The sequence below is a fragment of the Platichthys flesus genome, chromosome 12 (genome assembly GCF_949316205.1).
Source record: "Platichthys flesus chromosome 12, fPlaFle2.1, whole genome shotgun sequence".
NCBI classification, from domain to species: domain Eukaryota; kingdom Metazoa; phylum Chordata; class Actinopteri; order Pleuronectiformes; family Pleuronectidae; genus Platichthys; species Platichthys flesus.
Window position 1 is genome coordinate 17,722,130 of NC_084956.1, and position 16,556 is coordinate 17,738,685.

General features: G+C 40.8%; 1 protein-coding gene across 1 annotated transcript; it reads left to right on the forward strand.

Annotated features, from left to right (window-relative positions):
- Positions 1 to 1,050: 1,050 nt before the first annotated feature.
- Positions 1,051 to 14,910, forward strand: LOC133966176 (rab11 family-interacting protein 2). The gene is made up of 6 exons (XM_062400963.1): positions 1,051 to 1,190; positions 2,487 to 3,069; positions 6,947 to 7,344; positions 9,170 to 9,515; positions 11,562 to 11,634; positions 14,475 to 14,910. Exons 2-6 carry the CDS (start codon positions 2,717 to 2,719, stop codon positions 14,697 to 14,699), a joined length of 1,395 nt encoding a protein of 464 aa, XP_062256947.1. The 5' UTR covers positions 1,051 to 1,190; positions 2,487 to 2,716; the 3' UTR covers positions 14,700 to 14,910.
- The last annotated feature ends 1,646 nt before the right edge of the window (positions 14,911 to 16,556 follow it).

Here is a 16,556-nt window from a genome sequence, read left to right on the forward strand (position 1 = left end):
GACATTACACCATGATATTCGCCCCGTGTTTACACTCTACTGTAAATACAAAACATGAGGGTGAGATCCAAAAATGCATTAAATGCTATCTGACTCGCATTTTTGTACAGCCTAATATTTCACTAAGCCTTAGCATTTCATTCAGAGATGTGTTCTAGATAAGTGCAATAATCTCAGTTTGATGGATGGCCCAGCCGGAGCCTCGGGCCACTGGTGTGTACATACTGCAATGGTTGCTGCAGAACGATAAAAACCAGCATGGGCAGGTGTGTTTGGTTAAGATGCACTTGTCAAGTGGGGTGACAAGCATGTCTGTGTTCATTCAAGTGAACCCCTTATCTGCACCTCCATGTCCCACTCATGAGACAAAAGCACTTCCCATGTTTGTATGATTTACCTCTCAAGTAAAGTGCACCCCCGAGCACACAAGCACACACACACACACACACACATGTGTAAAAAAACACACGCACACATATATGACCATCTCTCACAGAGGAGAATGTGTTGGCTAAAATCATTTATATCGCCTCTCATTACCGCTCAGTCCACAACTCGAACCTTTCTTTATATTGTTCTGAACCAACAGCTGAATTTCAGTTTTTTCTAACATTACTTATTTTGTTTAAACTTGACATTGACATTTTGAAGGTGTTGATACTTTCTCGGGATGTGGGGTTTGGATTCACCTTCAACTTGTTATTTTTATTTACTAATCTTGCTGACACTTTGATTCATTTTAAAAGGTTTTACTTCTTTTTTTTTTACTCATCTGTACGATTCTTATTGTTACATTTGTGCTCTGATGTTGCAATTGCTTTGAATTGTAAATTTTTCAGTATTAACTTGTAAAGCACCATATAACTCTGATTTGAAATATGTCACATCTATTATTATGACATTATCAATGTGGTTATTATTTTTACAGAACTTTGCAGCCACGGTGTCTGTGGCGGCGGAGCTTTTGAGACCACCTTTAGATTTTTTTCGCTGACGCTTGAACTTTCGCCTCCGTGCGGAGGAAGTGACGTCGCACCAGGAAGTAAAGCTCGCCGCTGGCCGACAGCAGTGACCACACAACAGAAACAGAAAGACCCTTAGCAAAAGCACTGGCCGACGTTTTGTGTGGAAGCCACCGCATGGACGTGTGAGGAGCGGGATGGCCTACAGCAGCTGGACATGACACCGAGGTGAGCAGCTGTTTGAGAGAGAGAGTGAGTGTGTGTGTGTCTGTAGCTGTTAGCTCACCAGCTAGCCGCACAGGGCTAACGTCAACCTCCTGTGTGATGTACTGTAGCAACAGCAGCAGAGAAGTTAAACGTAAACCTCAAGAATATGAGTCGCTTTACTGCATAAAAAAGACCGTGGCAGTCAGCTGACATGAAATAACACGTGGGAGGATGCATAGTTAGAGGGGAACTACACATGTATATAAGTCATGTAGCTGGATCACTTGTTAATATACAGTCTTCTGTTAAATAACTGAAGTGAATCCAGTTATCTTCAAGGTGAAAATCAGAGATGGACTGAAAACATGGGGCATTTAGAGATTAAACCTGGAGCAGTGGAGAGAGACACTGACAGCACTCATGATCATCTGACTGCAACACCAGAATATAATCTTAATCTCAGTTAGAATGATGAAAGGTAAAATCAAAAGTAATTTGGTTTTAGTTTGAATATTTAGAATCTTAAACAATCATCAAATCACCCCACTGAGTCCGTCACTAATGCATCGGACCAACCTTGATACTAGATGTGTCACTGGAGGAGATCCGCCCTCTCTGACTTGATACTCCAGCTCAGAGAAACAAAGACCTTTGTTTTGAAACTGTCACCTAGCAATATCTTTGTTTGTATTTAAATTATACAGTATTTTTATTGGAATATTTACTTACTGTTAATCCACATGTTTTTGCAGCAGTGTTTCTGCAGGGTCTTAGAAAGTCTAACATTCAATGATCTGAATTTTAGGCATTACAAAGTCTAAAATATGAAGTCCTAGGTTTTAAATTAAATACCTAGGTAGATCGTAATTATGCCAATCGTAATTATAAGGCTTTATATTACGTTTCTCATAAATGTATTGGCAGCTTGCATACTTTGTAATGTTTCTATATGGTGTATTTCTTTCTAAACGATGCAGATTACAAGCACATTGTAATAAAAACTACATCGGACAACTCTGAACTGATAATACCTGACAAACACCCAGGTCAGAGTAATAGTTTACAAGAAAACATGGCATGTCACCTTATTAAGTGGAAGTTTGAGTATTTCTGAGTCTAAAATGTTCTTCTATAACTGTTATTTAAGTTTCATTCGTTATCGTGTTAAATTGTCTTAAATTGAACCTGTTGAAACCTGCAGAATCCCTGTTCAAGTGACTGCTGTCTATTGTCTGATCTCATAAGCTGAGTCCATGTGTCATGTCGTGGTTCTCAGAAAGATTCTGATGCGTTTCTGTGTCTCTCTCTCTCTTTTAGATGACTCACCGGTGGCTTGGACATCTGTGACTCCATAAAAGATGAGGCTTGCTCAGATTGTCAGATTTGTCATTGCTTGTAATGATTGTTACTGTAGAAACAAGCCACACTGACATGGAGAACAACCTATAGCGAATCATGGCTGTTGCATCACACTCACTAAATAACTGAACGGCATAAAATCATCTAGTTAGATTTGAATGGCTCTCAGTTAACAACCAGTGCTGACAATGTCACTGGTTGAGCAGTCTCAGAAGTGGTTTCCGACCCATGTCCAAGCCACTGTTCTTCAAGCAAATGGTTTACAGCCTAAGGGCAAACATGGCACCAACGATGGCTACACTATCATTCAGCTGGGCAAGGAAAAGTACTCCACGTCAGTGGCAGAGAAGACACTCAGTCCAGTCTGGAAAGAAGAAGCCTCCTTTGAGTTACCTGGTCTGCTTATGGAGGGCAACCCCGAAGTGTATGAACTCTGCTTCATAGTGATGCATCGCTCCCTGGTTGGGATGGACAAGTTTCTGGGTCAGAGGTCCATCAACCTTAATGAAATCTTTGATAACAAGGAGAGGAAGAAAACTGAGTAAGTATCATATACTGTAGCAGCTGAGTCCAAGATTTTCTGCTTAGCTTTCACATATGAAGAACGCAGCAAGATATTGTTCACGTCAGACGTGTTCACAACAACAGGAAGATGTCCAGACTGAGGAGTGACGCCTTGGTAGAACATATATGAGTCAGGACATGACGTATATATCACAAAACATAGGCCCTGTAAAGATACTGTTTTTGTTTCCATTAATTATCAAAAACTAAAATAGTGTTGTCTTTCAAAGTTGATAGCGTCATCGACGTCTTTCACATGTATGGCTCCTCTTTTTTTCATCCTGCGATATTTTTATTCTTTCAGTTTTGCATCTGAGACGTGTTATGAACATCGTCCACATAGCCTCTTACTCTGGGTGAATTTTTCGAATATGTTCCTGCTGTGTTCTCCGATGGGCTCAATGGGACATTCTCTGGCCATTATGCCAAGGAGCTGACAGAAACTTTTCTTGAGAATATCAGAAACAACTTCAGGAAAAATGTTCAGTTTGTGTCAGAACGCAGCATATAAGGCACGTGATTGCACAACAAACCATACATCTGAACCATAAAAACCAGAAGATAAACAAATGTATTCTCACCATAAACGTTCTGTAACTGTGACTAAACAAAAAGTGAATTGCCATTAATGATCTGTTATCAGTACAGTCATTGTAATGCTATTATTCTTACTATATATCCACAGCTACTGATCTGAGTAGTTGTGGTGTTACTCGAATTTTGATGGAGCACATATCATACTGGGCCCACGGTATTTGATATTTTAGATATTTTCTATGTTACTTTTACAGCATAAATGTGCAGTCCCAGCTCATGTTAGAGTTTCAGTGGACTGTTGTAGAAGGAACAGACTTTTGAGAGGAAGTGGAAAATATTTTCAGAACTATTCCAGTCATAAGTGGATTACAGCTTGGGATATATTAGTTGTTACACACGCTCACATTCACACACGGTGCATGTGTTATAATCTATATTAGGCGACATATGAGCTCCTAATGACAGTGTGCTGAGCCGTGCGTGTTATATTGTTCTCTTGTGGTCAATTGGGTGGATGACCTAGCTTTGTTATTACTGTGTGGTTTAAATGCCATTGCATTGTCTTTTTATTCTCTTTTTATAATTGTTTTAGAAATATATTTAATTTGAAGGATCTGGAAAGCCTAGTAGGTGAACTGGTCCAACAGAAACTCCAGATTTCTTTCTTCTTTAACTTTAAACTGTTTGATAGAAATGTCCAACATGATGACGTACATTCATACACATTTATCAACCACACACTGGTCGAGCATTGTTTTTCTTCTATAGTTGGAGGCTGTGTAATGCATTTCCTTACATTGTTGGGAAATTCTTTTCAACTTAATCACCGACTTGGTCTGTACCAGTTGGCCTAATTGAAACTAGTGGAGCTGGCTAAACATGTCTTGTAAGTCACTCCTGTGCTGTTGTCTTGAAAGGTGCAATTGGAACACAGCCTTTTCCTAAGAGCCAAACGGACCTGTGGGATTTGTTCTTGTCATGCTTTACTTTTGTCTGAATGCTCCGAGCTCCTTCCTGAGTCAATAAAGAACAACAGTCTAATGAAGTAGAAACACTTGGTGTCTTTCTAACTGAGGCTTCAACCATACTGCTACGATTTTGTCTGAAAAGGCATCAACTCAGCTACTGATACGCGTGGCATCCACACTACTACAGAGATTTAGAGACACTTAAAAAATGCTGCTCGCACTCCAGGACTTCATTTTAATTTCTTGACGGCCAGAAACTGAGATTTTTGGTGTGAGGTAAATGGTTTGACGTAAACACTCACAACAGCTTACTGATTGCATCTTTTCAGTTACGACGCAGCCTTCAGGGTCCTATCAAATGTCTCCTTCTGGAAGTAACTGGCATTAGACTCGGCTACCAGTGTAGAAGGAAACATGGATAACCAGTTGTAAGCATTGCTGACCCTATTGTTTACATGTGTAGGGTTATTATTCAAGCAATCTGCCACAATTCTGCACCCAAATGCGTCCTTTCGACACCTGCACACATGCCTTTTCTGTTTTCATTAGAAATTTTCAAATGATAACTAAGTAGAATGGATGTAGCCTGAGTCAGACTCACCCTAACCCATAAACAGGTGCCTTGTCTGTGCTCTCTACCTGCTTTATGTCTAGGGTTGTTGCAATAATGTTTGCCCCCTGTGAAATTACTGTATAAAATGAATAAATGTAGAGTAAATCAATACAACACACTGTACATACCATAACATCCTGAAGAGGCAGTATTACACTTGGCCAAAGGTGAGGGTGTTGACCCTTACATGTCCAGCACACACATGTTTCTTAACCCTACATTAAGCAAACAGGAACAGAATAACCAAACTGGATCTGGTGCTAATTAGGTCCCTGCAAATTTCAACATGGAAAGACGTTACCACACTTCCTCTCTGCCCATCAGGTGGGAGAATCACAATATTTTATAATCAGTGTGGATGGGTTTTATTTGTTTTAGGTGCCTGAGCCCATGCAGCTTGAGCCGTGCACTTTTTCAGCAGAGGTTCTGTAATGGATACGCTCACATTGCTTGTTCGCCTAATCCCACATGCAGGCATACTTGACAATGATGCCGGGACCCTCGATACTATATCCACACTCCACAGTGGGTCTGTGTTCGCCGTGGACCCGTCCGCAGTGTTTTTGAACTGACATATTGGGGAGGAAAGCCTGTCTTGATATCTGAGTAGGCAGCCCATAATTATCGCACACCTGTGTTTGTTGATTGTGCGGAGTTTCCCAGCGGTCTGGGGCCGAGTGGGAGGATTGTGGTTCCAAGCACACAGAGGTTTATCTTGGCCTTGAGACACACGTGAGGTGCAGCCCCGGCCCCACGGCAGCGGCATGCTGTGGCCGCTGATCTTACTGAGCGTGGCGCGCAGCCTGGGAATTAGAGCCAGCAAGGCCTTTCATGAGTGGCCTCCTGCGCCACGAGACACTTTTTTGGGGGATCAGAACGATAACTGATATTTCATGCTGGAATGCAAGGGATACTGATAATCTGCAGAAAGTAATATTAGCAGTCGTATAAAAACAAATACAATTATAAAAATATGTTTTCAGATCAAGGGTTGTCTATTATATTCAACATTTAATTATATTAATTAAACTGTACCACAATGGAGCCCCCCCCCCCTTCCCCACCCACACACACTCTTAGCTTTACATTGACTGTTTCCTATAGGACATTGTCACGGGCACTAGAACATAGAGGCTGCATCTCATTAGCATGTGTAGACTCCTTGGTTGCCCTGCAACATGGCTTTGCAATTTCCCAATTGCTTGTTGTTGCATTTCTGAACAAAGGCCAGATTTGTGCAAATGCCACTTCATTTTGCTCAGAGTGAAGGCATAAATCCCATTACTTCCAGTTGAAGAAGCAGAGAGGTTAAACAAATAGAAGCTTCGCAGCAGCCTGAAATGCTCTATATTATTCAGCAGCAGCCCGTCTCTTGCGTTCGGTTTGCACAGAATAATGTTTATCCTCTGAATGATAAATTGCATTCTCACTTGTGTCAGGAAAAAGTTCAAATGATTTAAGCTCCAGCATTTGTGTCTAGCCTTTGGATTAGTCTGCTCAAATTAGCCTTTTCACTGGTGTCCACAAAGAAGTAGGTAGAGCACATTAGAGAGGATGTGGGCAATTTTTTTCCATATTTCGTATTGTTTGATAGTGTAAGGACTTTTACTGCTTCCTGACTTTGTACTCCCATCTTCCTGAATTATGTGCAATCAATTCACAATTTTTCACACTTGTTATATAAATTGTCTCGTCAAAATTGGCTCAGCCTAAGCTCTCCCCCACTCTCACTACAGCTGGTATTCCCTGCAGTCCAAGCCGGGAAAGAAGAGGAAAGAACGAGGCCGCATCCAAGTCAGCATCCAGTTCATGAGGAACAACATGACGGCCAGCATGTTTGACCTCTCCATGAAGGAAAAGCCACGCTCGCCTTTCTCTAAGCTTAAAGGCAAAATGAAAGGTCGTAAACATGACAGTGGCTTCGGTGACACGTCTTCAGCCATCCTGCCTCGCTCTGCCGCATGTGACCTGGAGCCCAGCCGTCAGTCGTTTGGTCCAGACCCACAAACCAAGCCTGAAGCAAAGGTCAAGAGGCCGCTACTCGCTGGGGGCCATAAACTCTCTGCGGCCCATTCCATGTCAGATCTCATTGGGACACCCTCCCGATCCAAACAGGACTCTATGGAAGAAAGTGGTGAGGACCAAAGCTTTAATATTTTTTATTTTTTGATATGATCTTACCTGCAGGTCAGACATGACCTGCAGGTAAGATCCAAAGAATTGACTACAGAGTTTACCCAGAGTTTGCCTTTCACACATGCACAAGACAGCGGGAGATTTTCTGCACAGACACATTCACAACAGCATCAAATCCTCCACATTATTCAGGAGAGAGGTGGAGCAGCCAGGTGCAGCAGGCAGAGGCAGGAAGTGACCTATTAACTCTGCTATGACTTTCACACAGACACCGTTGTTCAGGTCTTATCACCTCAAACTCAATTGACATGTTCATCGGTGTCTTCTACATGAAGACACCGAGTAAATACAGAGTAACCGCAGAGTTCAGTGCATGTCTGAAAGCAGCTTATATGTTTTGTTTTCCACACATACCTAATGGGTAGAATTTCATCAATGCTTGGTGCATGCTAGCAGGCCTTTTGAAATGAAACGTGATTAGTGATACGAGCAAATAAATTGTGTCTAAACATTTGTAGATATAAAAGTCCTAATTCTCCTAAAACGAAACAACGTTGTTATATTGGTAGTAGGTTTTCATTGTGTAGTCTCAGAACACATTTTTCTTGTAATATACCTTATCTAAATGAGTTATCTTCAGTCTTCTTAACTTGTGATTGCATCCACTTAATGTAAGATATCGGGCAGTTTTTATTGGCCATCATTAGGGGTCGTGGAGCTAAAGATACGTTGATTAACAGAAAGGGATATAAACATATTTATAAATATGTAGTAGTGTGTGTCATTAATAGATACTTCTGCCAAGGAGTTCATGTTTTGTTGTCTGTTGGTTTGTATGTAAGCATAACCTGGAAGGGTGCAATATAGGTTAGGGAAAATGAGGTAGGGTTCAAGCTCGGCACTGATCTGTAACAAGAGGTGGATCCACGTTTATTCTTTCTTTAACTTTGTGAGAACAGTGTTGGTTGTTTTTACATTTTCACTGATTTCCCAGGGAATCATTTGTTGACCGTGATGAAAAAAATGTTTAGGGGAGTGATATCTACGAGTGTGTGAAATTTGGTGCAGCTTAATTGAATTCAAGAGGACTGTTTGGCCTCGGCAAATGTATGCACTCTACTGATCTATGTTGCTAAACATTTGAAAACTGAACTTTCAAACTCCACCAGCTCCCATGTGCAACCTCTTTCTCTGTGTCAGTGTCCCTGACACTAATGTGAACAATCATCAAGAGTTTCACAATGACAACACTATAGAGATCCAACAGATTTGGCCAGTTAAAAAATAACACATCAGGCAAAACACTGACAATAATACAAAATGCTATTTTGCTCTAATATAGAAGCTTAATCTTTTTTGCTGCCGTCCTGCATTGAAATCAAATAAAAAATCCAAAAGAAATCTTTATCTGGTGATAGCCGGTGATTAGTGTTGTTGTCAAGCGTTTTTTTTTGCAGTCCTGCCAGACCCTACAGGTACATTGTGGTCATTTTAAAGTATTACAAATTCAATTTATAGTTTCATCAATAAATGTCATAAGAAATCAGGCAACAATCAGAATTGTCTGATATTCATTGCCATCAACCTAATTTTTGCTCACTAAATGTGGACATAATCACAAAGGCAAAAGGATAAGCATGACTCCACTCACTGTTTTTGCCTTAAATGAGCTTGATCAGATCTTCAGGTTCTTTCACAGAGATCCCATGAATTAGCCACAATAGTAGAATTTGTTAAGCATTTTAAGAGTGTGATTAGTTTTTTTTATCGCAACTTCCTCCTAAGTTGATGTCATGCTTTTGATTTCTAATCACGGAGTACAGGTGGACCTCACAGGCGTTCCCAGAGCGAGGTGCCAGACTATCAGGATGGTGAGGCACACAGTGACCCTTTTACTGATATCAGTGACACCCTGCCACAGAAGTATGCCACGCTCCCACGCAACCGCAACCCATTTGAGGGGGAGCAAGGGCAGCTGTGGGACCGTGCAGAGCGGAAGGAGAAAAAAGAGAAGGTCAGCTTACTGGAACGCGTGACGGGAAAGAAGGAAGGCCGCAAGACCAACAATGACGGCCGATCAGGCAGCTCTGGAGACCTGCGTTCCCCCAACCCCTTTAGCGGTGACCCACAAGCAGAAACGAACCCCTTCACCTCCAACTACAAAGCTCGGTAGTTACCTTCTTTTTGTTTACTCTGATCCAATGCTGATACCAACAAATGACTCCGATATTAATGAAACTTCTAGGTCAGGTAAGCGACGGGTATGTATATCAATGTACCGATCTAGTGCTACAAAAATGTTTATTAGTTTCACCCAGATAATACTGCAATTTTCCTTCCCCAGCAGTTGCGTTGTACTTCTATAGACACATACTTTTTTTAGAAGAAGGGATTTCCAGTAGTGTATCGTAAGCACAAGGTAGTACAAATGTCAGCAGTATGTTGATATTTCACACTTGATAGTCTCACAAATATAACTACAACTTGCAAGACCTACATTTCAGGTTTCCCTTCAACAGGGTTAGTACCAAGCAGCTATTGAAATAAATTAAATAAGTTGTTATTTAAAAAGTATGCATTGTAATCGGAACTGTATGGGGAAGGGAAAATGGATTTGTGACATCTTTGATAGATGCTCCTACAAAACAACCGATATCAAAGCAACCTTTTATGAATACACTATAATTTCAAACAATACAACTTTAACCCATCAATATGTTGAATATCCGTTTGTCAAGACAAGTTGTGCTCTTTCTGACTAAATTTTCAAATCACAGCATATCCAAATCTCTTAATTTTAAATTATCAAATATGTCTGCTCAATGAGAAAAAATATAACCCAGAGACACAAAAATGGATTCAAGTCCAGTTCCTCATATGAAGCATACTTCCCCTTGAAGGTATGACTGAAATGTTCCTCTGTCTGGTTAAAAATAATGTACAGAAAATGCTCATGTGTATTAAAAGTTTCCTTTTTCTACATCTTCTGTTCATTAACATTTACAAACCCTTGAAACTGGTTCATAGTAGCTTTAACATGTAGATGACTGAGAAACTAACTTCCTTATATGTTCCACTGAAATATCCTATTTTTCCATGTCTTCATTCTTTGCCTCTATCTGAATGGTTAACATCTTAACAGCGGTGGATCTTAAACATCTGCCTCTCATTACTGTATTGTTCTTTATCCTTTTTCCATATATATGTCAAACTCCAAAAAAAGGGATCCTGCTGCCACATGATCCAACCACTGTACTGCAGGATATTGGTTACTCCATTCTCGTAAAGTTTGAAATACCTTGTTGATTGAAATCTATCTGGTACACCCCCCCCCCCCCCCCAAAGTATATAAATAACAAGTATTGTTATTGTCGGCTCCATCTACTTCCTACGTTACATAAAGAGTTGGCATGCGCTGGGGCTAAGTTCTGGTTTATCAGAGTGGAAGGTGTCATTAGTGACTCTTTAGAGAGCCTTGGCTTGATAACAGAGCCCTCTGAGCTATAGTAATGAGATCCTATGCAGAGATAGACCACCCAATTAACCACTTATCTCTGGAGGCTCTAGTCCATCATCTTTACTGCTGCCTTTGTCATGCAGTAGCTCAGTGGTCATTTATAATGTGGTGCAGGGACATAAAAAGGTGGTTCAAAGCACAGTTTTTATTGATGAGCTTATTCACAGCTGCTGCAGCGAAAATGAACCATAATACAGATTAGGGGTGACATTGATTGTTCAATACCTTCATCACTGTAAATAATCAACAGCCTAATTATATTAAAAAGTGAAACATAATTACGATATCAACCAATCCTGACCTTAATATTAGTGTTTTCCACTTTTTTCCGAACCTGACTCAAGCCCAGTGCAGTTAATAGAGAGGTTGTGTCTCTCTGTCCCTGACACACGTGTGGCTATTGCTTGTTTTCACTGATTAAAGACATGTGCAGTAAAAAAGTAGATAGCCCAATGTGACTGAACCTGATGGGAATATGAAGGGGCAATCCACACCCAATACCAGTGTGTGCACCAACCAGCACCAATGGAGCACATTCTAAAACCACACGGGTTGTCACTCCAAGCATTGTTAACTGCTTCATCGTGTTCTCTTAAATACCCTTATTTCCCTCAGAGCTGCTGTATTTATCAATCCCCCCCAAATATAAACTGTATATCTTCATTTGAATACTGACTTTCTGTTTGATTGCTTTGCAGCTATGGAAAATCCCCAGGTAAGGAAGACTTCACATTTGGCCAGAAGAAGAAGGACATGCACGGCAAGAAAAAAGTAAGTTAGGCATCACAACCTTTTCTGCGTTTGTCAGGTGATCTTGTCACACGTTATCAGTGACAGCGACTGAGATGGAGGAAAAAACAACCGGATAAATGACCTCGACAGTTGCAACTCTGTCATTACTCCTATAGCGGTGTCGAGCATATTTTTAGTTTGAGAACACAAAGTTTTATTTGTCAAAGCAGCTGGTGACACTGACCTCTGCGACCTCTGCAAATTCAGATGTGCCACTCAACTAATTAGCAGCTGCACACATCGGTCATCATGTCTGATCCGATCATAATTTGAAGTGGTGTGAAATTTCAGTCTGTAAGGTCAGGCACAGTGGTGTGTTGCACCGGTTCTGTAATTGGAGCATTTTTTGTTGTTGTTGAGAAGAGGTAAAAAAGTGTAGTTAGTTTTTAATGAGTATTACATCATTTGTTCATGACATTTTACCACTAGTTGTATTTTCTTTAAGTTCTTTTTGCATTTCCAATTTACAAAGAACAAAAAACTTTGTAAATTCTGCTGACTATTACGCAGCACAATTGGTATATTATGAGGGAGCGTTGGGAGCAGTAGCCTAAGTGACGCCTAAATGAGAAGGAGAATGCTGATAATGGCTTTCCTCACCTTTCACTGGGGGTGTTGAGGGCTGTCGGTACCACACGTGCCCCTGTGCATGCCGCGGTGCCTTGCCGAAATGGCAGCTCCCGTTTCCTCCGCTTCAAGGCCCTAATTAACCACATGCAGCGGAGGGGGAGGGAGGGCAGTGAGAGATTTCAAAGCACCGAGCATTTAGATTCTCAAAGCTGAGCTCATTAGAAACTGTAATGACACAACTGGAGAATGCCAAGTGGGCGCCTTATCTTCTCCTCAGTACTGATGGTGGAAAAAATTGTCATCATTACTTTGCCAGTTCATGGTCATTTCCAGGCCTTTGTCACCAGCCACTAAAGCTCCTGATCATTATGCTGTATGTGTGTATGTGAGAGAGGGAGAAAGGGAGCGAGCGTGTGGCCGTACACATGCTTGTACGTGAGACCAACATTCTCTTCCATGTGGCAGTCAACTCTCTTACTGCCGCTATGATTTATGTGCAGTATCTTTGAGGGCGATGCCTTTTTGTGTGTGTGAGGAATAGTTTACCAAGCCCTAGTCTTGAAACCCTCCTTACATCGGACATTTAATCTCTATAGCAAATATTCCATTTGGGTTTGTGTCGCCCCACAGTAGCCTCTGTGCTGTTAGGAGCGATAAGACTCCTGGTAAGCAGTCCCGCTCCAGGTCTCTCCCTGCATTGTCTTTAGCCAGCAGTAGAGGCTTGAATGGCGCATGGGAGTGGAGCCTGATAAGTGTGGTATTTTAAACAGGGTGAAGGCTTTGCTGCTCTAGCCGTTAGGGGGAGGATGACCAGCACTGAAGCGATAAAGTGGTCCCTCATTAAAAACGATTACAGCTCCTCTCGTACCCGCCGCAATGTGATCTGCACATACTGTACCATGCTGCTCCGTCAAAATAGATAGTCCTCATAGAGCGAAGCTGGTTTGGGTTGCATCCTTGTTTTGGTATTTATTAGCCTGACCTTTAATTTGCAGAAATATGCCATCTGGTATTTCCCCCCCTCAAAACAAAGATTACATTTTTTTATGGAACACCTTTTATAATAACTACCACCAGGGTTTTAGTATTTTTTTCCTGAACACTCTCAGCTTTGAACGGTCACGGTCAAAACTAAAGCTGAGTTCACACTTCAGCTGATCCCTTCGCAGTTCACAACTACACAACTTCCTGACGTGTGATCTTGCAGTCATTGAGGGTTCATACTACATGACTGACTGGTGATCTTTCACCAGTAGAAACATCCAACCGGTCTTCAAACTACGTTAATACCATCCTGCTGGTACATCCTGCTTAGAATGACACATCAACCCGACACATCAACCCGAAGCAGTTGAAACACTTCAGTGGGCATCACAGTTGTAGAGAATAGCGAGGTGCTCGGGAAAGAATTTTTGTCCAATCCTAGCCCGACCCAACAAGCATTCTGTTTTTGTACTGTCCCAACCGACACATTTACACTGCAGTTGATATAAGCCACAATGAGTTTGTGCTCCGGTCCCTGACACATTTAACTATTGCTTGATTTCTTTATTTAAAGACATGTAGAAAATCAGGGGGCACATTGCTACATGTACATTCTCCTCTCTCACCCCGTCCTGCGCTCTGTCTCTGACAACATTTCCAGCAGGCTGAAAAAAAAATCAGATTTTTTCAGATCTGAAAATCAGATGGTCGTCTGCGACATGCCGGCAAGCCTCTCTGATCGCTTCTTTGAAGATTTCTCACATAAATATAGGTGCAGCCGTGTGAACTAGGCTCTAAGAAACAACCTTCTCAAGATGTTAGCTGCGCTCTGTAGAGTCAAGTCCCATTAGAGAAACTAAAGTGCTGATTTGTTACAAACACTGTTCGACAGTTTTAGATCATAACATCTGCCACATAAATCAGTGAGAAGACAGTGTGATGTCCCTGGAGAACAGTCTCATCATAACGACTCTCGTTTAGCCTTTATTAGCAACAGAGTACAAGAGATAAACACATGACAGTTTGTCACATTAGGTTTTTCACGGCAATTAGTTTATTTTCGCCGTCGTATTGTGAGTGCACTCAAACTGTAGCTTTTCTTCTGCCTCTGTTATGAGATGTTGACATTTCAGAGAAGATCCTATAACTATTTCGGTCTACTTTTACAAAACATTTTACATACAATATGGTGAGTATGTAGTTCGTAACCTCAAAATCCAGGGGGTTAAACTGAGCCTTTACATTTTTCATTATTTTTTTTCCAGGAGCTGACAAAGGAAAGCGTGGCGGCCTATAGCAACTTGTCTTTTGAGGAAGTTGTGCAGGAGCTAATCAAGCAGAAAGAAGTGGTGAAAAAGAAAGACGCCCACATCAGGGAGCTGGAGGACTACATCGACAACCTCCTAGTACGCGTCATGGAAGAGACGCCAATGATACTGCGGACACCCTATGAGCCAAACAAGAAGGCGGGTAAACTTAATAAAAAGTAGTAAGAAGCAAAGGAACATGAGGATATAAAGCTACAAATGAAGTTGAGGTGGTAGCTCATGTATCAGAATCATATGGTAAAATAATGGTCTTGATCAAGGCCAACATTTATGATTGAGCTATGTTGTAACATTTGTACTGGATGGAGGTGGTTCTTAAAGACTTTTTCAAAGGTTCTGATTATTTTAGTTATTTTAGTCCGTTCCCCCCCCCCCCCCCCCCCCCCCCTCCTCCTCCTTCTTTATTGGACATTCCTATAAATCATTGTTTAAAATAAAAATAACTGGATCCTTGCAGTTTATTTTTAGGTACTTAAACAGGATATCTGGTATTCATCATCTTATTCAAATCAACTCAAACCCATATTTTGTGACAAAGATGAAGTTCAGCTGTATTGAATGCACTTGTGAACCTACAGAGGTCTGTTGCGCACACAGCTGCCGTCATCTGTCCAGAGGCTCTTAAGGTGCAGCCAAATTCATGTTTACCAGATGTAGTTGTGTGCTGTTTGCTGACAGACGGTCGAGTGGTTAAGATGAAGCTCGGGGTGCTGTGCTTACACTCGGAACACAAGTCCTAAACACGATGCCTAAATTGCTTGGCACATTTAGCAGAAGGCAGCGTTGATTGTGTTGCGAGTCTCTTATTCTGAGACCGTTCGCTGCAGATGTGCATGAACTCCGCTCTCCTGAGTGATTTATAGGAATTCTTAGAAAGTGAGTTATGATAAGAAGTTGCTGGACAGTATCTGGTTTCTCTCTAGCTTTTTGACGCATGTATCTTTTTTTTTAATGAACAAATGTACATCCCTTTTATTGTTTTCTGACTTTACATTCTTTATTTTATCTGTGACGACTATCAAATTACTTTTTTGGACAGACGATCTCGTATTCACTCGTTGAGCGTAATCGTTTTACTTAAGCTTTAAGTGCAATAATCCTGACCTAAGCATTTTGTGTTATATATTCAGCTGGTAATGCTCTTGTTTACATTTTAATCACATCTCTTAATATTGATTTGATTCTTTAGAAATGCTTGGGAGTTCTTTGTTACAGCCTACATTGATTTACATGCCTTGATTTCTTCCAAATACAGTTTTAGCTGAAAATTTTACTTAAGTTACTGAGCTGCACATGTGCATATTTTCTGAACAATCTTTATTTATATAAGTAGCTCATAGCAAATTTACATATGAATCTTTTTTTATGTATTTGTAATATACGCTACATTATCCAAATCCCACATCTCTGACGACCTGCTCTACTGTAACAACACTTTATAGTTAGTATAAATCTAAAAAGAAACACTTTCATATGTTATGGACTTACAGATACACTTTTTGATATGTAATTCACATTAGCATTAATATGTTTAGGGTTAATGAAAATCGTATAACCGCTTCATAGTGTTCCGATAATTGGTTTTTCCTTTACCAAAACAGTCCAAATTCATATACAATACAACAGTCTTTAATTTTACAGAGTAATTCATTTAGAGGTTTTTTTAAGGTAAACATCCAATAGACATCACCCATGGCGCTGTCACTGACAGTCAATATTATGTTACCTGTCCTCCTTTCACATATTGGTGTCAACTCATACATCGCCTCAGTCTATGATGTTAATGCCATAACAACACATGTTGTTTCCATGTTAAACAGCACTCTGTAATTTTGTTCATTTCTCAGTTCCTACTGAACTAATGTTATGCTGACCTATGGAGCAGCTGTGGAATCACACTACTGGTACTAAAATGAACTACATGACTACCTTTTTAGGTTCCAGTCTCACAAAGAGACCTTTTCCTTGTCGATGTTCAACAATAGAATAGTCATTTAATGATGTTTTGGGTTTACATTT